The sequence below is a fragment of the Melozone crissalis genome, unplaced genomic scaffold, assembly GCF_028551555.1.
Source record: "Melozone crissalis strain CALT ecotype California unplaced genomic scaffold, PUWL_Pcris_2 ptg000002l_1, whole genome shotgun sequence".
NCBI classification, from domain to species: domain Eukaryota; kingdom Metazoa; phylum Chordata; class Aves; order Passeriformes; family Passerellidae; genus Melozone; species Melozone crissalis.
Window position 1 is genome coordinate 425,168 of NW_026535780.1, and position 22,947 is coordinate 448,114.

The window sequence follows — 22,947 nt, forward strand, 5'->3', positions numbered from 1 at the left end:
ACCATTGTGTTCCCTTCCAAACCTTGGTTTTATTCACATTCCCATTAGGGAATTGTGTGGATGATGCAGGACCATCCAGCCTCTCCCTGACTCTTCCAGGGCTGGATCCTGGCACCTCTGTGTGGATTTCAGCATGAGGTCGGATCCGCCACCGCCCTTGGCACCGGCAAAGCCGACCATCTGCATCCGGCAGCTTCCCTGCTCCCGGTCTGTCCGTCCATCCATCCCCAGGTGCCCGTCGGGCTCCGCAGCATCTGCAGCTCCTGCTGCCCTCTGGGCTGGCCTGGAAGGAGGATTTGCAGGAGGATACGGGGAGGTCTGAGAGGTCACAGCTGTTAAAGCTGGGAAAGTGGGAAAAAAAGAGCAGAGGGATTCCCAAAGTTGGCACGGATCCCGCGGCCACCTGTCCGTGAGCAGGAATGGTTTTCCGAGCTGAAATTATGTTTTGATTGCAGATAATTTCCTTTAATGCCCTCCCCCCAAATTAGTGGACATTTAATGATTGCTTCTGGAGTTGTTGGTAGTGAATCCAGGTCTGTGTTCCTGCCTTCCTCTGGTGTGGAGAGGAGGATGTAAACGTAGGCAATGAGGAGTGAATCTCCAGGGAAACCCCAAAGCTATTCCAGTTCAGGGTATTTTATATGGGAAAAGGTTTTATGGCTCAATAAGGAGGAGCAGGGAGTGTCGAAGGTGATGTCTCTGCTGCTTTAAATTCCTTTTTAAACCCGAAGATAAAAGGGGAAACATTATTTGTGTCACGGGAAGGAACTTTGTGGGAGTTGTGGGAGACAGAGGGAATGTTTTTCTGTCCCCTCCCTCTAACAAATTCCTGGTCTCTTCTGCATCTAAAATAATGCTATTTCAACTCAAATCAGGGTGTGGAATCATGGAATCATTGAGGCTGGGTAAGCCCTTATTGAGTTGAACCATTCCTCCAGCACTGCCAACGTCATCACTAAACCATGTCCACAAGTGCCGCATCCACACAGCTTTTAAATCCTTCCAGGAATGGTGATTCCACCCCTGTTAGGGGCAGCTGTGCCAGAGCTTGATAACTCTTTCCATGAAAAAATTCATCCTGATGTCCATCCTGAACCTCTCCTGGCACAGCTTTGAGGCCATTTCCACTTGTCGTGTCCCTTGTTCCCTGGGAACAGATCCCAAACCCCACCTGGCTGTCAGGGAGTTGTGGAGAGCCAGAAGGTTCCCCCTAAGCCTCCTTTTCTCCAGGCTGAGCCCCTTTCACAGCTCCCTCAGCACTTCCTGGTGCTCCAGACCGTTCTCCAGCTCCATTCCCAACTCTGGACATGCTCCAGCTCCTCAATGTCTGTTTTTCTGAACTCTCGGATTTTTAAGAACAAAAAGCTGATGGATAAGGAGGAAGAAAAAAGGACTTCCTTGTACAACATGTGAACATGTGGAATTAGAATTGTGGAACCATGGAATGATTGGGGTTGGAAGGGAGATTTAAGACCATCCAGTTTCACCCCCTGCCAAGGGCAGGGACACCTGCTACTCTCCCAGGTTGCTCCAAGCCTTGTCCAACCTGGCCTTGGACGCTTCCAGGGATGGCAAAGTCCACACCCTCTCCAGGCAATCTGTTTCAATCAATAGAATTGACTGGATGTGCTGCCCCTGTTTGTAACCCCTGACATTAATTCTGTGTCATCCATGGGTTTTGGATGGACAGGGAATTAGGCAGGATCAATCTTACCCTGGACCTGCTTTTTGGTCCCAGGGTGGGCAGCTCCTCTTGGATCTGCATCATTCCCACCTGTGCACAGGTGACACCAACCAACTTGCAAGCACGAGGGAGGGCAGGGGTTGCATTTGCCACATCCAGAGCTGTGGCAAAGTCCTCTGGGGGCTGGGATCCATCTGGGAGGGCATCTTGGCAAATCCTCTGTGTGAAATCCAGTAGAAAGCACTTTGTGGAGCATCCAAGAATGCTCTGCTTGCCCAGCTTTGGGAGCCTTTTTGCCTGAGTTGGTGAAACTCTCGCCTCCTATTTTTCCCCTCTTTTTTTTTTTCCCGTCGGCGCTGCTGAAGTGAGGCTTCCTCAGGCAGGTTTTTTACAATTTGGATTTGATGAGAACAGTCGGTTACAACTCCCCGAGTGCCGTAAAAGTTGATGCGATGGTCGCTCCGCGCCTGTGCTCATTTTTATAATTTTTTATTTTATGAAACAGGACAGGGAGCTTAGTGACTTATTACTATTCATTTCGTTTCAATGCAGTAAATATTGATTCAGTTGGGGCTTTTCAATTTAAACCACTTGCCGATTATATAAAATATTACCAGCCTCTGGAATTATGCTTACGGATCCCTTCGGCTGCTCATTAGCGAAGGAGTGCAATTTTTAGATCCCTTTGCTTTCATCATCCAAATAAATGGGCTGAGCTCCCTCTTCCCAGGGAAGGTGCTGTAGACTCAGCTCGCAGGGGCTTGACAGCCTCGATGGAGCTCTTAATTTGGAGCCGCTTTCAAAGGATTTTGTACGTGGGGATTTTTTTTCATTTTGAGACATTGAGGTCTCTTCCTCTGATTTTTCAGAGTCGGAATGACAGCTGGGATAAATGGAGCAGGTTCATCCTGCTCAAAGCAGCTTCTCCTACCTGTGGGTCGTTGGATGTTGCTTGAGCTCCAAGGATCTGTTTGCATGAGTTGAAAGAAGCAGGAGCAGAGGTCTGGGAAGAGGGAAATGGGTGTAATTCCAATGGTGGAAAGGTGTCGTTAGCTGTGGTCACTTGGGGTCATCTGTGCCGGACATTCCCATGGCAAAACTTCCCACAAAACCAGCTTGGACAACTCACAGAGTGTGGCTTCATTTGTGAGGAGGTGTTGGAGCCCATCCGTGTAGGGATGGGGTTAAATAAGCTTTGGGGAAATGGGGGAAATGCAGTTGGTGCCACCAGAGATCATGGTGGTTGGACTGTGGGCTTGGGATCTTGCCCATCCACAGATGAGCCCATTTCAGGAGTTTTCCCTTCCCATTGTTGGACCTTTCCATCCTCACTATCTCCTGTCATCCACACTGAGCCCTTTGGAATGTGAGCTCCTTGCCATGCTCCTCCTGGCATATCCTCATGGAAGAACATGAGGGCAGGATCATGAAAATCAGGACAAGCTCCTTCTCCAACATGTTTGTCCTGAGGACATGGAGAGCAGGAGATGGACAGATCCAGGATATTCTGATGGGATTTAAAAGAAATAAATAATACCTAAGGGATCATCCCCATGGTTGAGAATTGTCACTTTTGGGGGTTAATTACTGGGGAAGGAACCACCCTCAAGTAGTTTCAGGTACCATCAAGATGAAAAGAGAGAGAAGTTTGGATTGACCTCAACTTCTTGACCACTTTTAAACCCAACCAAGAACACGCAATGCTCAGGTAGAGACTCAGAAATTGTCAAGTTTAGCAAGAGCTGTATTAATTGGATCAATGTTAAAATGTGATTTAAAGCACATTGTCAGTGGAGCAGGGGATTTGGCTGAGGACCTGGTTCCAAGGGTGAGTTATGATGCTGGATCTTGGGGCCAAGATGTTCTTCACGTTATTCTTTGTGCAGCACTTAACCCGTGGTGGATTTCCCCAAAAATAACTAATGATGTGAGCAGAAAGAACCTGGATGAGGCTTCAAACTGGAAAAGGAAGAGCTAAAAACTGCACTGTTGTGGAGCCAACTTACATAATTAAACACTGGTTTAAATACCGCTTTTAGGCCAGGTTTAAGAGTGGTAGTAAACCAACTTGGCAATAATCAATAGTTTTTAGTCTGCCTGCATAATTCAAACTCATCGGCCCCTTTCTCCCCCAGTAGTTCAGAGCTAATCTCACCAATTTGTTGCGGTAGGATGTCGTGGTGAAGGTGACCTGGAATCCCTTTGTGTGAGTGGATTTTTGTCAGCTAAATTCAATGAATTTATCCTTTTTAATGCAAAAACCTTCGTGTAATGTATTCATCAGGTTGCTGGCTCACCTATTGCTGGAGATGAATGTGTATTATTTTAATGCTAAGATTAATAAGGACTTTCTGAAGTCCTGCTTGAAGTATTCTCTGTTGGTGTTTGAGGACTTAATTGGAGTGTGAGGCTGGGATAATTGTGTGGCATTGCAGCTCATGGAAAGCACTGGAGTTTTGGAGCAGGGCTTCCATGGGAGACAGGCACAAATTGGGTAACGGCTTCCCCAGATCCCCTTGAAGTCCCTGTATACACTTCAGCCACTTTGGGATTTTTAATTACTTTGAAAAATCGTGGAATAATCAGATTATCTGGGTTGGAAAGGAATTTATAAGATCATCTTGTTCTAAGCTCCTGCCATGGGCAGGGATTCCCTTCCACTATCCCAGGTTGCTTCCAGCCTCATCCAACCTGGCCTTGAACACTTCCAGGGATGGGGCAGCCACAGCTTCTCTGGGCTACCTATGCCAGGACCTCCCCACCCTCACAACAAATTTATTCTCACAACAAAATTATTCAATAAATTGAGAATTTATTCCCAATATCCCATCTATCCCTGCCCTCTGATAGTGGGAAGCCATTTTCTGTGTCCTGATCCTCCATCCCTGTCCCTCTTCAGTTTTCCTGGAGCCCCTTCAGGCACTGGAAGGGGCTCTGAAGTCTCCCTGGATCCTTCTTTTCTCCAGACTGGACATTCCTAGCTCTCCCAGCCTGGCTGTAGAGCAGAGGGGCTCCAGCCCTTGCTACATTTCTGCAGCCTTCTCTGGAGTCTCTCCAGGAGTTCCACATCCTTCTGATGTTGGGCTCCAGAGCTGGAGGCGGCTCTGCAGGTGGGGCCTCACTTGAGTGGGACCAAGGGGCAGAATTCTTCCCTCACCTGTTCTCCAAACTGTGGGATGAGCCCAGGACGTGGGGGAATTTCCATGTTCCAGCACACATGGCCAAATATTGGGGTTTGTAGTATCATCCCATTCCCATAGCTGCATTCTGGTGGTTTGTGTTGTTTCATATCCCAGGGAACCACTTTGAGATTCCCAAGGCAAAGCAGAAAGCTGGAGATTTTCCTGCATTGCCAAGCCAGGTGGGTCACTCCCATTGTGCCACCTAGGAGAATTTCTTCCCAATATTCCCTCTAACCCTGGCAGTGGGAAGCCATTCCCTCTGTCCTGGCACTCCATCCCTTGTTCAAAGTCCCTCTCCAGCTCTCTTGGAGTCCCTTTAAGCACTGGAAGGGCTCTCAGCTCTTCCTGGAGCCTTCTCTTCTTCAGGGACAAGTTCCTTTTATTGCGATGGAGACACAGAGTAGTTTGTCCTCGTTGATTGAGTATTTATGATGGGAGCTCTGGATGGTGTTTCCCTCAGATTGCATTTCTGCAGCTGGCAGCTGCTCCTGTCCTCCCCAAAGGTCCCTTTTCACCTGTCAGGACACACTGCAGCCTTTTACTTGTTTATTCTTGTCCTTTGATTTAATCCCTGCCCATTGGGGTGGCTGTAACGCCGTGATCTTCAGAATTTTCATTCTGCCCTGTATGTATAGGTTGGATTTCTCCTACTCTTTTTTTTTATTATTATTTTTTAAATCCTGCTCAATATTCAAGGACCATAAAAACGTTCCCCACTTATCATGAGCTGTTATCTCAACGACTCCTCACCATTATTAATAATCACTCTCAGTGTCGTGTATTGCTCTTCCTTATGGCTCCCGAGGCAAATCACGGATGCAGGGAAGGATTTTTAATGGTTGAGTCACAGGCTGGGGAGGAGCAGAGCACTTTTGCCTCTTTCTGGAAGCAGGACAATAGGTTTGGAGTAATTTCTGTGGTTCCTGGTGGCCACCTGCTGAAGGGGAACCTCCTGAATTTAGTCATGCTGTGTCCTCCTGCAGACGGTGACATCCATGGAGATGCTCCATGGGCATTTTGGTGCCTACCTGGCATAGGGATGTGCAAATGTGAGCTGATACCCTGATGCATCTGAGGTTATGGAGCCTAGCCAGTCCCACCAAGATGCTGGGTAACCCCAGAACCTCTCAAGCTTTGGTGTGAGATCTTCTCCCTTAAGGTATTTGAAAACCATACAAGAGTTTGGATGGGAAGGGACTTTCAAGATCATTGAGTTCCACTCCCTGCCATAGGCAAGGACACTTCCCATTATCCCAGGTTGCTCCATGCCCTGTCCAACCTGGCCTTGGACACTTCCAGGGATGGGGCAGCCACAGCTTCTCTGGGAATCCTATTTCAGGGTCTCCCCACCCTCCCTGGGAACAATTCCTTCCCAATATCCCATCTAATCCTTCCCTCTGCCAGTTTAAAGCCATCATCTAGACCTGATGGTAGGCAGCTGGTTCTGGAGGGCCCTGCTTGAGCAGGGCTTTGGGCCAGACTTCCAGGGATTCCTTCCAGCCTCATATTCTGTGATCTCCAGAAAACCTCTGGGCATTGCTGTTGTTGATCATGGCACATCCTGTCTTTGGACACTGGGACATGCAGAGGAATTTGAGATTTGTCCAGAGAAGGTTTGGCTGTCCCATCCCTGGAAAGTGTCCAGGGTCAGGTTGGATGAGGCTGAAAGCAACCTGGTCTAGTAGAAGGTATCCCTGCCCATGGCAGAGGGGTTGGAATGAGATGATCTTAAAGGTTTCTTCCAACCCAAATCATTCCTGGACTTTATGATTTCACATCAAAAATTAACCCTGGGCAGGTGGTTGGACTCTCCTACAAACCTGGAGACAACTTGATCTTGCATGAACTCTGGGATACCTGGAGTTGCTGGTGGATCAAAGAGCTCCCATTCCCACTTTCAGTCTCCCAGATAGATATTTCCAAACCCACTCTTGAATTCCCAATCCAAACCAGGCAGCTCCTCCTACTGCCTGGTTTTCATTGCTGGGTGATGGCCTGAAAGCAATGACCCCCCAAATCTTGACTGAAAAGCACCATCCCACTGGGAAAGGCGACTTCCTTCTTTCCTTCTCCAAGTCAGTGGTGGATTTTATTTTTCCCTGTTGTTTTGGGGGTTGTTTTTGTTTTCTGTTTTCCCAGCTCGGCACGGTTCAGCGCTTCGGCCTTGCGAACTTGAACGCCCGGATTAATTTGTGGTTAGATCTCTGTTAAGATTGCATCCACTTCCCCAGTCAGCACTTAATTGGCAGTCGCTTGATTTAACAGCGTGGGAGCCGGCTCCGGAAAAATGGCTTGGATAAATCACTGCCTGACACCAGAAAATAGATATAATCTCAACATTAACTACATTAATAGTAGCAGGAGCCGAATTAAGAAAGCCATAAAGTAGAGGCAGGAGAGTATAAATTACGGCCATCTCACTGTCTTCTTCTCCAGGCTCTGCTTTCCGTCCTCTCCCTGCCGGTGGGATGGGATCAGTGCTGGTGTTGGGTCCAGTTGGGTGGCATTCAGCTCTGTTGGGGACAGGGAGAAGAGCAATTCCCACAATTCACACCATTCCCAGCTCATGGGATGGCACCAGAGTGGGTCTAATCAGTTTTAGTGGCTTAGTTGATTACAGGGATCAAGAATGTTGAAGTCTGGATTTGATTTCTTTGCTCCGGAGTCCTGACTTGGGGTCTTTTATGGTCCTTTGGTCACAGGGATTTCTGGGATGATTATTTGGGGTTGGATAAGGGGAGAAAAGACATTTCCTAATGATGTGGAAGGAAATCTGTGCAGGGCATGTGGTGAGGTGGCCAGCTCCCAGCTCCTGGAGAACCCTCAGCAGATTCCCCGCTTGTGGGTGTCCATGCTGTTCTTCCCAGGGGAAACTTTGCCTTTATTTCCCATCTGTGAAAAACAGGGAAATCAACTCAGGATAAAGGCTGTGAGGGAGTGTTTTTCCCAATGCTCTGGATAGTGGTGAACTTCACAACTTCTCCTGTTCTTCAGGAGTGGCAGGAAAAGTGTTCCTCCCGTTTTTGTGTGCCATGGGATGCCAAAAACCTTCCCAGCTCTTCCAGCTGTTTCTTTATCCATTTGGGCTGATGATGACTGTTTATAAATTCAGAATCTGGTTGGTTGTTCTTTTTTTCCCCTTCAGTCAGGTGTTAGATCCAACTTTGGTTCAGAAGGTGACAGTTTAGGATTTTCTGTGGACATATTGGAGTGGAGATGCTCCACATGGAGATATTTGGGAATCCTGAGATGGGGGTGGAGGCTGAGCAGCTCCATGAGGACCAAACCCTCAGTGGGAACTGAGGTGCTGATGGTACCTGCCTGCTGGTGAGAGGGGTCCCAGAGCAGGTAATGATGCCCTTGGGCATCATAAAAATCCTTTTCCATCCACCTCTCCATGGAAGAATGGAAAGAAGGGAATGATGATGCCAAGGAAGTCTCCTTGGAAGCTGCATCCCACCATCTGGAGAGTTGGGTCAGTACTACAAGCTAGAGGAAAGTTTTGGGTTAATTTAGGAAGTTTTCCCCATTTTTTGGTTGGTCTGGAGATTTTTGTGGTATTTTTGGGAGTTTGGGGATTGCTCTGGGTCTGGTGTCAGCAGAGGGAGACAGCTCTGTCTGAGTCTGGTGTGGGAAAGGCTAATTTGAATTTAATGAGAGAGCAGGAATTAATTTGCTTGGTCTTTGGGCACATGTTGAACAGAATATGCCAAATTTTGATGGAGCCATCAAAATCCAATAAAACCCAAACCTTACCCAAATTTTCCCCCACAATCCCTGATTAAAAGCATCTCTGGCCTGTTTGGAAGTGCTAATGCTGCCAGGGCTTTTATTTTGTTTGTTTTTTAATTATTATTTTATTTCTTGATAAATTAATTTTCTTACTGATAAATTATTTTATTTGTTTATATTTATTTTATAAACGTAGCTTGTTATCTATCTCAACAAAGCATTCACATTATAAAATCATGAAATAGTTGGGGTTGTGAGGGGAATATCATCCCATTCCAAACCCCAGCCATGGGCAAGGATAACTTCCACTATCCCAGGCTGCTCCAAGCCCCATCCCATCCACCCCAAACATTTCCAGGGATGGGGCAGCCACAGCTCCTCTGGGCATCCTGTGTCAGGGTCTCACCACCCTCATAGGGAAGGATTTCTTCCCAATATCCCATCTAACCCAATCCTCTAGCAGTGGGAAGCCATTCCCTGTGTCCTGGCATTCCATTATTTGTCCCAAGTCCCTCTCCAGCTCTCCTGGAGCCCCTTCAGGCACTGGAAGGGGCTCTGAGCTCTCCCTGGAGCCTTCCCTTCTCCAGGCTGGACATTCCCAGCTCTCCCAGCCTGGCTCCAGGGCAGAAGGGCTCCAGCCCTTGGAGCATCACCGTGGCCTCCTCTGGACTTGCTCCAGCAGGTCCACATCCTCCTGATGTTAGCCTCAGTGCTGGATGAAGAATTCCAGGTGGGATCTCACCTGAGCAGGGCAGAGGGGCAGAATTCCCTTTTTTTCTCAGGTTTATCCTGACCTTTTCAACTTTATTTCCATCTTTTTGGATCAGGTACACCCCCCCCTTCACCACGTCCCGTTTTCTCCCCTGGAAATGGATTTTTAAAAGCGTCATCTTCCAGCGAATTTTCCTCTCCATCTTGTTGTTTATTAGGCTCTTAAAGGCAAAGCTTGTAATGCATCCATTGATCCAAATTCCAATTGAAGAGATGTGAGCACATAAAATGGTCCCGACCCTTTAATAATGGAGCGATATCCTTTGGAATGTAGGCGATGCAATTAGGACAAGGAACCAACCCCCTGCCCCTTGATGGGGGCCTTTGAATCATTTTTATCCTTTGAATATATTGTTCCATATATTCAGAGTCAGAGCTGAGTTCCTTTAAGTGTCTTCCTGGTGAGTATCTGATGGACTGACGCTCTCAGAAGTGTTGGACTTTTTGTTTTATTCCTCTTTCTCTTGGAGGCAGATCCAAATTTTTATAGATCTGTGTTTATTAATTATGCATGTCCACATTTATAAAATATATATAGCATGTATTTTATATGTGGATAGAAATTGGATGGATGGGCTGAGTCCAGCGGTGTGAAGGTCAACAAAGCCAAGTGTTGGATCCAGCACTTGGATCACAACAATTTCATGGAATGCTCCAGTCATGGATAAAGGGCTGGAGAGATGGAAATGGACTTGGAGGTGCTGGTGGCAGTGTCTAAACATGAGTCCAGGTGGGCAAGGAGGCCACTGGCACCTGGATTGTAGCAGCCATGTTGTGTCCACAGAGCCAGGGCAGTGTCTATCCCCCTGTTCTGGTAGTGCTAGGACATCTCCAGTCCTGGCAGGAATTTTGGGTCCCTCACAGACATGGAAGGGCTGGAATGTGTTCAGGGAAAGGAATGGAGCTGGGAAGAATCTGGGGCACCAGGAGTGGCTGAGGGAGCTGGGAGGGCTCAGCCTGGAGAAAAGGAGGCTCAGGAGGGACCTTCTGGCTCTCCACAACTCCCTGAGAGGGAGTGCATCCAGCTGGGAGGGGAATCTGCTCCCAGGGAACAACGGACAGGCCAGAGGAAATGGCCTCAAACTACACCAGGAGAGGTTCAGGATGGACATCAAGAGGAATTTCTTCATGGAAAGGGTTGGAATGTGCTGCCCAGGGAGGTGGTGGAGTCCTCATCCCTGGAGGTGTTCAAGGAATGCCTGGAAGTGGCACTCAGTGCTCTGGTTGGGGTAACAAGTTTGGGATCAGTCACAGGTTAGACTTCATGATCTTGGAATTCATGATCTTCATGGTCTTTTTCAACCCAAATGATTCCATGATTCCATATATGTTATGTATACACTTATTCACGTGTAGACAGCGTTGATATTAAATATTTACTGGATCATGGAATTACAGGGATGCTGAAAATTCATGCCAAGGAATCAGAGCTGACAACGCTGCTCCAGTTGTTTTGTGGGTCAGCTTATAAATGGTAAGGAGACCACCAGACAGATATACAGCCACCTGCGTAAAATTCGGAGAAATAAGTTTGGGAGTCACCATCTGAATTTCTTATTTACTCCTTAAGTTTAATATAATGTCAGGTAAACCAATTCTTTAAGGGAAAAAAGTCATTTATACACTGTTTTCTCTGCCTTTGTAGCTAAATTTAATTTAAAATGTAATTAATTAAATTTAAATTTAGTTTTTAACTAAATTTAAATTTAGTTTTTAGTTTTCAAAATACATCACCTGTGAATGTGTATCCATCTCCAGTCCAAGCTGTGGGCATGGGGTTTTCCAGAGGCAGGCAGTAGCTGGTGTTTTCTCAGTGGATTATTCCCTTTAGCACAGCGCCACTGAACTTCTTAACCTCTTCCATGCTGAGTTCCTGCTTTTCCATGGAATCCTGCTCCTTGTCCAAGATATTTGCTTTAATTAAAATGCATCAGCTGTTCTGGCTCTTCATAGTATTATTGCTGTTTCCTGCGTGAGGAAAAGAGCATTTAAAGGGAAAATGTCTTTGGAAAAAGCAATTATCCCAGGTATTTTTGGAAAGCAGGCAGGAGGGAAAGCCTCCAGTGGGATTTGGCTCCGTGTCTGAGTGATTATTGTGATAAATATTCAGAGCTGGAACCGTTTGGGTCGGGATACGGACGCAGCATTGGAATGATACTCGGCAATTAGCCTTCCTGGGATATTCCAGTGCTTGGAGCACATCCAGGGCTCTGAAATGGGATTTACAGGGATGAGCAGAGGGAGGAATATCACTTCTGTGCCAGGACAGGAGAAGGTCTAGGAGCTGCTCTCGCTTTCCCTCTGGTTTTAGCCCATCACTGAGGGTGGTAGGACACTGCCTGGGAGGGAATGAGGATTAATCCACGCGAACACACATCCTGGGGCTTCCCAAGCAGAACCACTGAATCCGGCAACACCTGCGTGGAGCGCCACGAGCTCCATTTCAGCTAATCAGAGTTAAACCCTAATGAACTTTGTCCAATCGCCTGAGCTAATGGGGGTAAAAGGAATCTAATTAACGGGACAATAGTTCCCGGTCTTCCCGGTGTAATCACTGATCCGCTGCCAGCATTAGAGCAGCGGGATGGAAAGCCAAGTATTAGGGACCGTCAGCATTTCCATTCTCAGGCTCAGCCTAAGCGGTTTAACGGGACCTTGGCAGGGGGGTTTGGGCTGAGACTTGACCTACCTTGAAAACAGCTTTATGTTGGGAAATTGTCTTCTCCAGAGGGGACTTTTGTCTCATCTGCAGGGAGGTGTTTTTCATAGCGCAAACTTTGCTGGAGAAGTTGGAATTGTTTCCAAGGATCCTCCCGTGGCTTGCTGTGGGTGGGATCAGGCCCAGGGCTGGAGGGAAACCAAGGACGTGGTTTGGAGTTGGGCTGTCAGCGAGTGGGGAGGACAAGAGGAAATGACCTGAAGTTGTGCCAAGGGAGATTTAGATTGGATATCAGGGAGAATTTCTTCATGGAAAGGGCTGTCAAGCACTGGAACAGGGCAGTGGTGGAGGAAGGAAGGCAGGATTGGATGGGATACTGGGGAAAAGTTAATTCCTGTGAGTTTGGTGAGGCCCTGGCACAGGCTTAAAGAATTGTTTGGGTTGGAAGGGATCTTGAAGGTCCCAACCCCCTGCCATGATCAGGGACACCTTCCACTATCCCAGGTTGCTCCAAACCCCATCCAAACTGGCCTTGGACACTCCAGGGATGGGGCAGCCACAGCTTCTCTGGACAACCTGTGCCAGGGCCTCCCCACCCTCAAAGCCAAGAATTCCAACCCAATATCCCATCTTTCCTTGCCCTCTGGCAGTGGGAAACCATTTCCGGTCACTCCATCCCCCATCCCTTGTCTAAAGTCCCTCTCCAGCTCTCCTGGAGCCCCTTTAGGCACTGGAAGAGGCTCTGAGGTCTCCCTGGGTCCTTCTTTCCTCCAGGCTGGACATTCCCAGCTCTCCCAAGACAGTTCCATCCCTGCCCTCCTTACCTGGCCACATCAGTCCTTCAGCACAGCTGGTCACAAGGCAAATTCTTTCCCTGTTTTTTGTGCTTGGCACAAAGAGCTGCGTTTGTATCCAAGCTCTCCATCTCCTGCAGGAATTAATTGGGTTGCAGACAATAGTAGGGATTTAGGAAACAGGGGCCAGGAAAAGATCCCTCCTCTCCCACTGCTCTGAGCTCCTCGAGGTGTTACTGGATCTTGTGTGTTTTTTGGAAGGTTTTGGCAGGATTTCAGGGCTTTCTCTGGCCTGAAGTGGGATCATGAACCCTGCAGGAGCTGTCAAGTGCCATCTGGAGCTTTGGCTTTTCGTGAACGCAGTGGAGAGATGAAAGGGGATGGCAACACGGGGCTGAATGACTTTCAGAGGGAAATGGCAACAAAGCCAGTGGGAGGGAATAATGACACTTGAGGAAAGAGATGGCATCCCCAGGGACTGTTACAGTCTGGGCCAGTACAAACCTTGGAGAGGCCATGGCTAAGGTCCTGCAAGTGGATGAGACAATCCCAAGGCTGGATGGGGAATGGATTGAGAGCAGCCCTGAGAAGGATTTGGGGGTGTTGGTGGATCAAAAACTGCATGTGCCTCATCCACATGTGCAGGAACCCTAAAATTCCCTGTGTCCTGGGCTCATCCCACAGCATGGGCAGCAGGAGAGGAGGAATTGCAGCCCCTCAGCCCTGCTCAAGTGAGATCCCACCTGCAGAGCTGCCTCCAGCTCTGGGGGTCCAACAGCAAAGGGATGTGGAGCTGCTGGAGGAAATCCAGAGGAGGCCCTGGAGATGCTCCAAGGGCTGGAGCGCCTCTGCTCTGGAGCCAGGCTGGGAGAGGGAAGGATTCAGGGAGACCTCAGAGCCCCTTCCAGTGCCTGAAGGGGCTCCAGGAGAGCTGGAGAGGGACTTGGGACAAAGGATGGAGTGCCAGGACACAGGGAATGGCTTCCCACTGCCAGAGGGCAGGGATGGGTGGGATACTGGGAGGGAGAAATTCTTTCTTGTGAGAGTGAGGAGGAGCTGGAATGGAATTCCCAAAGAAATTGTGGCTGTCCTATCCTTGGAAGTGTCCAAGGCCAGGTTGGATGGGGCTTGAAGCTACTTGGACAAGTGGAAGGTGTCCCTGTCCATGGCAGGGGGTGGAACTGGATGCTCTTCCCACCCAAACCATCCCATGATTCTGTGGAATATTCCCCCTCGGTTTAGCCCAAAGTTGCCTGTAAATTTTGCAGCCCTTTGAGAAGCCACTGCAAGGAGATCAGGCAGGATATTTTGTTCATACCTGGATCTTTCCAGGTGGAATTATTTGAAAAGTTATCCAGTCTATGTAAGGATTGGCAAGAGGCATCCTGCTATGGGATGTGGAAACCATGCAAATCTCCTCCACACCACTTCATTGCAGGTGTAATGCCATGTTTCTGATTTTTTGGGTTTTTTTTTTGTGGAGGAATCTCTGTTCTCATTGGTTGATAACCATTAAATTTATTTGCAACTATTTTCCTTTCCAGGTCAGGGGGATTTATTGGGAAGGTATGTCTTTATTTAGGTAATTAGGGGCTTAATAGGTGCTCATTGAAATTCATAATTTTTCCCAGGTTTTGAAAATGCTAAATGAGATCTGGGCTGGATTATTGTTTTTTTTTCCTTGAGATTAACATTAAGCTGCATTTGAATGGAAATTCAGATTCAATTGAACCAAATTAAAATAGGTTTTTTTTTTTAAGTGTTTGTTTCATAATTAGAAGTAAGTATTGAAAGGAGGGAATTGTTTATGGGTAAATTAATGCGTTTTTGCCCATCACTGTGTGTTTAAAACTAATGGATCCTCTGTATTTATGGATGTATGTGGGGAAAAGACATATCCCTTTCTATTTTTAATTTCCAATCACTTTTCCAACCTCAAATATCATCAACAGTGGACTGAATGATTTGAATTATCCCAATCAGGTTCTTCAAATAAATTAAATCTTAATGTAGAAAGTATTTATTTGAGGTTTGACCTTTATTATTTTAAGGAGAAAGCATCAATGCTGATAAAAATCCCATAAATCAAACATTTTAGTGGAATTACTTGCTTTTAGCTGTAGATTTGGGGTCTTCAGAGATCTGATGAGTGAGGATAAAGATGGAGAATCTTCCAAGGGGCATCTTGGAGCATTCCTGGTGTGTTTGAGGAACACTTCTAGCCCTAAATCCTGTGTTGTTTGCTAAGGAATGATGAATGACTGAGGAAAATGGGATTTTTGGGATTTTTTTTTTCTTCCTGAATGAGGATTTTCCATTGTCACCTCCCAGGCTTGTGGCAGATGAGCTCCCTCCTTCCTCACCTCTCTCCTTGTTGCTTCCCGTAACCATTGCCCCCGCGATGATCCGCTCTTTCCTCGGGATTCAAATGCCAGCATGCAAATGTGATTTCTGACTATGTAAGGATTACTTTCAAAAAATATATATGTATAAGCTAAGCCCAAAGAAGAAATCCAGTAGTAAAAGAAAACCATTCTTTAAGAGCCACTTGTATCGCCGCCAGTGCCGGGAAATCCTCTCCGTTTCAGCCGGCTGGAAACGCCGCTGGGATGTTCCTGCTCTGCTCGTGGGGTTGTGTTTAACTTAGAGACATCAAATACTCTAAAAATGTTACATTTCAAGTATAGGGAAGTTTTTGGGGGGGTTTGGGTGGGGTTTTTGGATCACGTGGTCTTCTGTTCATGAGGGAATGGGGGTGTTAAATCTGAGCAGGCTGGAGCGACTTATCCTTGTTTTTAACCTTTGTTTTCCGTGTTGGCTTGGAAATCTCCCAGGTTTTTTCCTTTTTATTTAGTTTAATATATGGAATTAAAATGTTAAATATAGATTATCTGAAGAGGGAATGTATTTTCCCAGCTGGCTCCTGGCTGAAGTTTTGGTGGTTTTACTCCATTCTGAGCAGGTTTGGAGCTCCATTCTGAGAAGGGAATGGAGCTGGGGATGGGTCTGGAGCACCAGGAACTGCTGAGGGAGCTGGGAAAGGGGCTCAGCCTGGAGAAAAGGAGGCTCGGGGGGACCTTCTGGCTCTCCACAACTCCCTGACCAGGATGGTGGATGCAGGTGGGGTTCAGGATGTGTTCCCAGGGAACAAGAGATAAGAAAAGAGGAAACAGCCTCAGGTTATGCCAGGAGAGGTTTAGTTTGGATATTGGAAAGCTTTTTTCATGGAAAGGTTGGGCAGGCTGCCCAAGGCAGTGGTGGAATCCCCATCCCTGTAGGAATTTAACGTCTGTCTGGATGTGACACTTTGGAATGTGGTGTAGCAATGGCCTTGGCTGTGTTGGGGGAATGGTTGGGCTAGATGATCTTGGAGAACTTTTCCCACCGAAATGCCTCTGGAATTCTCTGAAGGACACAGCAGGGTGATGTTTGATCCTAGGAAATCAGACTTGGTCAACACAAGCACCTACTAAGCAGCAACATTAAATGTTCTAAGTGAGGCAAAGTTTCTGCTGCTTCGAGAGATGCACTGGAAAAGCCTGAACCTCATCCTACAGAATCATGGAATGTTTTGGGTTGGAAGTGACCTAAGAGATCATTTTGTCCAAACTCCTACCATGGACAGGGACACCTTCCACTAGCCCAGGTTGCTCCAAGCCCCATCCGACCTGGCATTAAGAGTTTTATCACTCTAGCACCTCCCTTTGTAACATTTTTAGCATCAGGCTCTGATTTCCCCATAGTTGACGTTGAACCTGCGCCAGCTACGCTGCCGTTTTTAAACATTTTTATGTCGTTCCTCCACCCCCTCTTCATTAAAAATTTTTCTTCCGCTGTCCACCCTGGGGGTGGGGGAAAGACAACCCTCAACCTTGTGTAGTCAAGGTTATGGCGATAAATTCCGGAGCATTGTCACTTCTATTCGGAGTAAATTGGCCGGCCGCTCTTGGGCTGAAGGGGAGATAATTTGCTGTAGTATTTCAAATGGATTAGAAATGGATTTGAAGGGAAAGTTCATGCCTCCCATTACAAAGGCTAGAAAGAAGACTATCTTAAGGCACTGTTCACACTCTAGCCTTCATTATCCACGCTTAATACCTTTCCTATTTTCCAGCGTTAATGAAATTTCCTGCCGGAGCGGGGCCTTGTGGACGGACGGGAGGACTCTTTAGATCTGCGGGATGCGCGGCAGAAAGGGAATTACAAGGCCCTCGTGTTGAGGGGCCCAGTGTATTCTTCAGGTCCTTGGCCCAGCTATTATCTCGTTAATTTTATCCTCTTTTGTCAATACAGTTCATTTCCAAAGGCCGTCCTTTCCATTAGGGTAACAATTCCACGGAGAGCTGGGATCCCGCCGCCGATGAAAAGCGATGGGCGTTCGGCTCCGTGCCCTCGCCGGTGGCTTTTCCCTGCCACCTCCAGCTTGGATGTCACTAAGAGGGAGGGGGGACGCACACACTGGTGGCTGTGTTGGGGCCACACAAGCATTTGGGAGCATCACCTTGGATTCAGAGGGAAATAAAGGGTTCCTGCAAGTGAAGTTTGGGAAGTTGAGTTTCCTCCCCGCTCTTCTTTGTGGACGCAGTTTTTCCCTATAAAACATAATTTCCCTTAAATTTTAAAACACTTAAGGCTCCTATAATATAATAAATATCATGCCGATATTCTAATAAGTATTACTTTATAGATATAAAAGGATGAGGGGACATCACTGCTTGGAGATTTGTACCACCCAGAAGTTGGAAATGGAGGTAGCCGAGCCTCCAGTGAGCTCAAACTGAGCTCCTGGTTGGGACTCCCTATCCCTGGAAATGTTCAAGGCCAGATTGAATGGGGCTTGGAGTGACCTGTTCTACTGGAAGGTGACCCCGGAGGGGAATTGGAACTTGGTGATTTTGAAGATGCCTTTCAACCCAGATCATTCTGTGATGATTCCATGGCTTCAGTCTGGTGACCCTTGGGGCTTTGGCAGCCTGAGCAGATGTTCTGCAGAAGCTTAGCTTGGAGACCACCCAGAGGTCACTTGTCTCCTCAAAAATACAACAAGTTTAAATTAGAAGAGGTTCAGCCCCACTCCCTTTGGGGAATGAGATGAGTTTTGATGTTGTTTGTCAAAATCCTTGAAAAAATCATAGATTCAAGGAATGGATTGGAAGGAACATTAAAAATCATTCTCTTCCAACTTCCTGCCTCAGTGGGGATGTTCTGATACCGTGTCTGTGTTTGGAGGTTCCCTCAGTTTGGAGCTTGGCCATCCCTAAGGAATTCTAAGGAAGAGAGAGGTGTGTGACCACTTTGGTAATCTGAGAGCAGGAAGGCAGGAAAATAAATATCCTGAGCATTTGAGGGATTCAACCAACTGGGTGTTAAACTGGTGCTTAAACCAGTGAGTCAGGCTTAGGTAGTGTGAGCAGCCCCTGTGGCTGTGCAGGGTTTGGGGTGGGTTGGGTTTTATTGACATTACAGCCAAAAAATATTTAATTTAATGTATTACCTCATTTATGTGTGTCTGTGTGATAATATAATGTATTAAGACATACATGTAAATTTATATTCAATAGATATTGAATGTATCTCTATAGATATAGAATCATTTTATATATATGAATATATAGATATATAATATATATAGATAATATATAGATATAATTATAATATATAGATATATAGATATATCTATATCTATAATATATAGATAATATATAGATATAATTATATAGATACAATATATATTTAAATACATATAATATCTATTTAAATATGTTTATCCTTTATGTATATACGTCTGCATGTAGTTTATATATATCTATAGTGTATCTATATGTCTATAGATCTATAGATCTGTATATCTGTATATCCATGCCCTGATTGCTTCCACAGCTGTGGCACATCCCAGCCTTTCCCTACAAACCAGAGTGGGGAATGTTGGATGAACCCCTGACTTCTTCCCTCCCCTCTACTAGAGTTAAGGAAAATAAGAAATGTATAATATATAGAAAACAATATCTATATATTTTATGTATTGCCTATGTATTAGTGAATATATGTAATTCAATATATATGCTATATATTCAATAATATATGAATAATATAAAGTGCTAAGAATAAAAATTGTATCTGGCCTCACATAAATTATCTCTAAGAATTAATAAATATATATATTGAACATATCTAGATGTTATTGAACAAATATAATTCAATATATGCATTCAGTGCATATATTCAATAGTATCTAGAGATAATTGATGGATATAGAAGGCCCAGAGAATACAGATGATAATATATAGATTTATGTATGAAAGTAACAATATTTGTTATTCTATATAATATATAGATCTTGTATTTCCATACATACACTCAGGGTATATATATTCAATTATATGTGTATCTATATGGAAATAGATGTGTGTGGATAAATCTATATATTACTCAGAGATAACATATAGGGAATATATATGGAATTACAGAAGTCCTTAAAGGGACTGATTCAGTGCGGAAAAAGGAGCCCCAAATCCACTGGCACTACAGCCCCTGTGAATGGAGGAGTGGAGCATCCTGGGGTCCGTCCAGGAATGTGTCTCTGGGAGGAAGAGGAGATGGATGGAGCTGGGATGGGTCTCGTCACACCCATGGTGGTGTTCTGCAATACCTTCATTAGGATTCTGGAATGGGTTGGGTTGGAAGGTTCAAGATTGTCCAGTTCCATGGAAGCCATGGGCAGGGACACCTTCCAGTATCCCAGGTTGCTCCTAGCCCTATCCAACTTGGCCTTGGACACTTCCAGGGGTGGGACAGCTGTACCTTCTCCGGGAACTCCATCCCAGCACCTCACCACCCTCCCTGGGAAGAATTCCTTCCCAGTGTCTTACCTAATTCTGCCTTCTGGCAGAGGGAACCCATTCCCTCTATTCTGTCACTCCATCCCTTTTCCACAGTCTCTCTCCAGCCCTCCTGGAATCCCTTTAAGCATGGCAAGGTCTCCCTGGATCCTTCCCTTCACCAGGTTGAATACCCCTCGCTCTCCCAGCCTGGCTCCAGAGCAGAGGGGCTCCAGCCCTCAGAGCATCTCCATGGCCTCCTCTGGATCTGCTCCAACAGATCCACATCCTTCTACTGCTGGGACCCCAGAGCTGGACACAGAACTCCAGATGGGATCTCAGAAAAGCAGAGTAGAGGGTGAGAATCATCTCTGTCACCCTCCCGGCTGTTTGATATTTGATATCATTTTTATTGCCCCTGATATGGCCACAAGACTTTTCTTCATGTCCTCCAGCCACTGCTGGATGCATCCTTGGCCTTGCTGGAGTTTTCTGGAATGTGCTGGGTGATCCATGAGTGACCCAAGTGTCCCTCATGCCATCACCCCCTTCACCCAACAACGCCACTGCCGTGACTCCTTTGCAAGTCACTAAGACTTGATGCTCCTCTCCGGAGCAATTCCTTGAGGAGAAAACCCTGGGGGAGCTAAAACGAGGAATTTATCCAATTCCCATCCCCTTCCCACAAAAACCAAGCAGCAAATTTTCCGAGCTCGGTAGCCAGTGGCAACAGCCCTCCGGAATGAATAGGCTGTCACGCTCAGCATTAGGAAATGTAACTATTCCATTTTCCAGCTCTCTTTTTCTTTGGAGCACATGTTCATTTAAAGGAAATGCTCATCGGGGTTTGCATTCCGCTGATAGGATAGCAGGATCTTAATTTACGGATATTCTCCGGTAATGCGCGGTTTATATACGTTCTGCTAATAGCATTATGAGCATAGTTTGGGCTAATACAAAATTAGAGCTCTAATTTGCATAAACAAATTACTGTTTGGATTAGCGCTAAATGAGGAAGGCGACTGATATTGGAGGAGATTTGATTTGGCTGCAGTGGCTCTGTTTGGATAATGGGGGATGGATAGGAATGAGATGGGAGGCTGCGTTGTGGGTCGGGACGGAGGTGGGGTGGTGCAGGAGGTATCAGGTCATGGAGCAAACAAGATTTTGGGTGACAGAGGAGCCTCTCTGGGACATGTGGCAAGATGGAGGTTGACCTCTTTTCCCTGTCAACCAGCAACAGGATGAGAGGAAATGGCCTGAAGCTGTGCCAGGAGAGGTTCAGGCTGGACATCAGAAGGAATTGTTTCATTGTTAAATATTGGGATGAGCTGTCCAGTGAGGTGGGATGGAGTCCCTATCCCTGGAGGTGCTCAAGGAATGCCTGGACGTGTCACTCAGTGCTCTGGTCTAATTGACAAAGTGGTGATCGGTCACAGGTTGGACTTCATAGCCTTGGAGGTCTTTTCAGACCTGAAAGATTTTGGGATTCTGTGATATTTATCCCTTAGGTGTCACTTCAGAACTTACTGGGTCCTTCAGAATAATGGATTGGGATTCCCAGTCTGTCTCCATCCCACTGCCTCAATACGGGATTTGTGAATTTAGGGAGAGTTGGGGAGGTGGGAACAGGTCCCCAGCCCTGCCCACTGGACCCTGCTGAGGTCCAGCATCAGCTCCAGGTGACTGGTGACGGATGGAAATGCTCTTGGATGATTGGTCCTATGCAGGGATTGAGGAAAGTCCTTCCAAGAGACAGATTTGGGGGCAGAATAAAAATATTAAAGTTGTGGTATCTAATTAATAACAGTAATAATGATAGCAAAGATACAGACTCATGGAATGTTTAGGTTGGAAAGGACCATAAAGACCATCTAGTTCCAAACCCCTGTCATGGACAGGGATGCCACCCACTGGATCAGATTGTTCAGTGTCCCATTCCACCTGGCTTTGATGTACTTCCAGGGATGTCAAAGCTTGTAGAGCTCCATAAAACTTGACTAAGCTCAGTGAAGGTCCCACCTTGCTGATTCTCTCATGGGATTGCATCCACATTTCCTTGATTCTGCTGGGGCTGGAGATGCAAGCAAAGGTGGGAGAAGTTGGGGGAAGAGTCCCTGAAGGTCGTGTTTTTGGTGTCAGTCATGAGGAATCAGAGCTTTTCCTCTGTGAATAGCAAGAACATCCCTGCTTCTTCCATACATCTCTTCCCTTCTAGTGGGAGCTGTCCTGCCCTTGGAAATGGGGTGGAAATGAGATGATCTTGAAGGTCCCTTTGAACCCAAACCATTCCATGAGTCTCCCATCCCATGGTTTGCTCATGAAACAACACCTCTGTGACATTATCCCAAATTTGGGCTGACCTTAACTTTATTTTTCCTGCAGATCCCCATTGTTAAACCAGACCCGACCCTTACTCCAAGGTGGCAAATCCCAGCTCGTCCAACAGCGCTGGAGGAGCAAAGGCTTCCGCTGCATCGGCGGCGTCATGTACCGGGTGTCAGCCAACAAACTCTCCAAAACCTCCAGCAGCCCTGTCCGGGCCAGGGACCTGGGCACCAGAACTCCCATCAGAGCAGGTGAGCAGGAATTTGTCCCAGTTCATGTCCAAAATCCATTGAGTTCAGTTTTTATTCCCAGCCTGTGTGTTGCAATTCATCCTCCACCTTATAGAATTCCAGATGTGAAAGTGGTGGACATCCCATGGTGCCAAGTGCTGTTCTTGCTTTATAGTAGTTTCAAATGTTGGGGAAATTAAAAGATTGGGAAAATTGAGGTTTTCTTAAGTCAAGCTTAATTCAAGCTTGTGGAGACGCGCCATTAAACTTGGTTTAAAGGGCAAAATCTTGAATAACTTTAAACGGCACCATGAGATTAAATGTGCTTGAGATGCTCAGCAAATTACATTCAATATTGACCTAAAAATTTGGGAAGATCATTCTGCAGATAACCGTGGAATGATGCCCCCCATTGTGATGAATTCCAGTTTTACATCATGGCTTTGATTAAATTTGTGCTTCAGCTTCTCCTGTGTTTAACATCTCAAGTGTGACTCTTAAAAAAGAGCAGATTTTAACTGTGCTTAAGGTATTTTTAAAATTTCTTCTTGGTCTCAAATATTTTTGCACCCTAACTGTTTATTAAGAATTTTTGGAAATAGTTAAACTGGGGAAGGTGGATCAGAGTTTGGAGACTCAGAAAAAGTGTCCATAAAACAGCTCAGGGGTTTGTAGAAAAGAAATCGGATTTTTTCCAAGAGCTTTGCTACTGGTGCTGGGATTTTCCAGTCTCTGGATCAGGATATTCC

General features: G+C 46.3%; 1 protein-coding gene across 1 annotated transcript in view; it reads left to right on the forward strand.

The window, feature by feature from the left end:
- Positions 1-22,947, forward strand: part of ZC3H3 (zinc finger CCCH-type containing 3) — a 128,584-nt gene that overhangs the window by 63,538 nt on the left and 42,099 nt on the right. Inside the window, exon 5 of the mRNA XM_054295595.1 lies at positions 22,026-22,219. Coding sequence (XP_054151570.1) covers positions 22,026-22,219 — 194 coding nt within the window. The remainder of the gene's footprint in view (positions 1-22,025; positions 22,220-22,947) is intronic.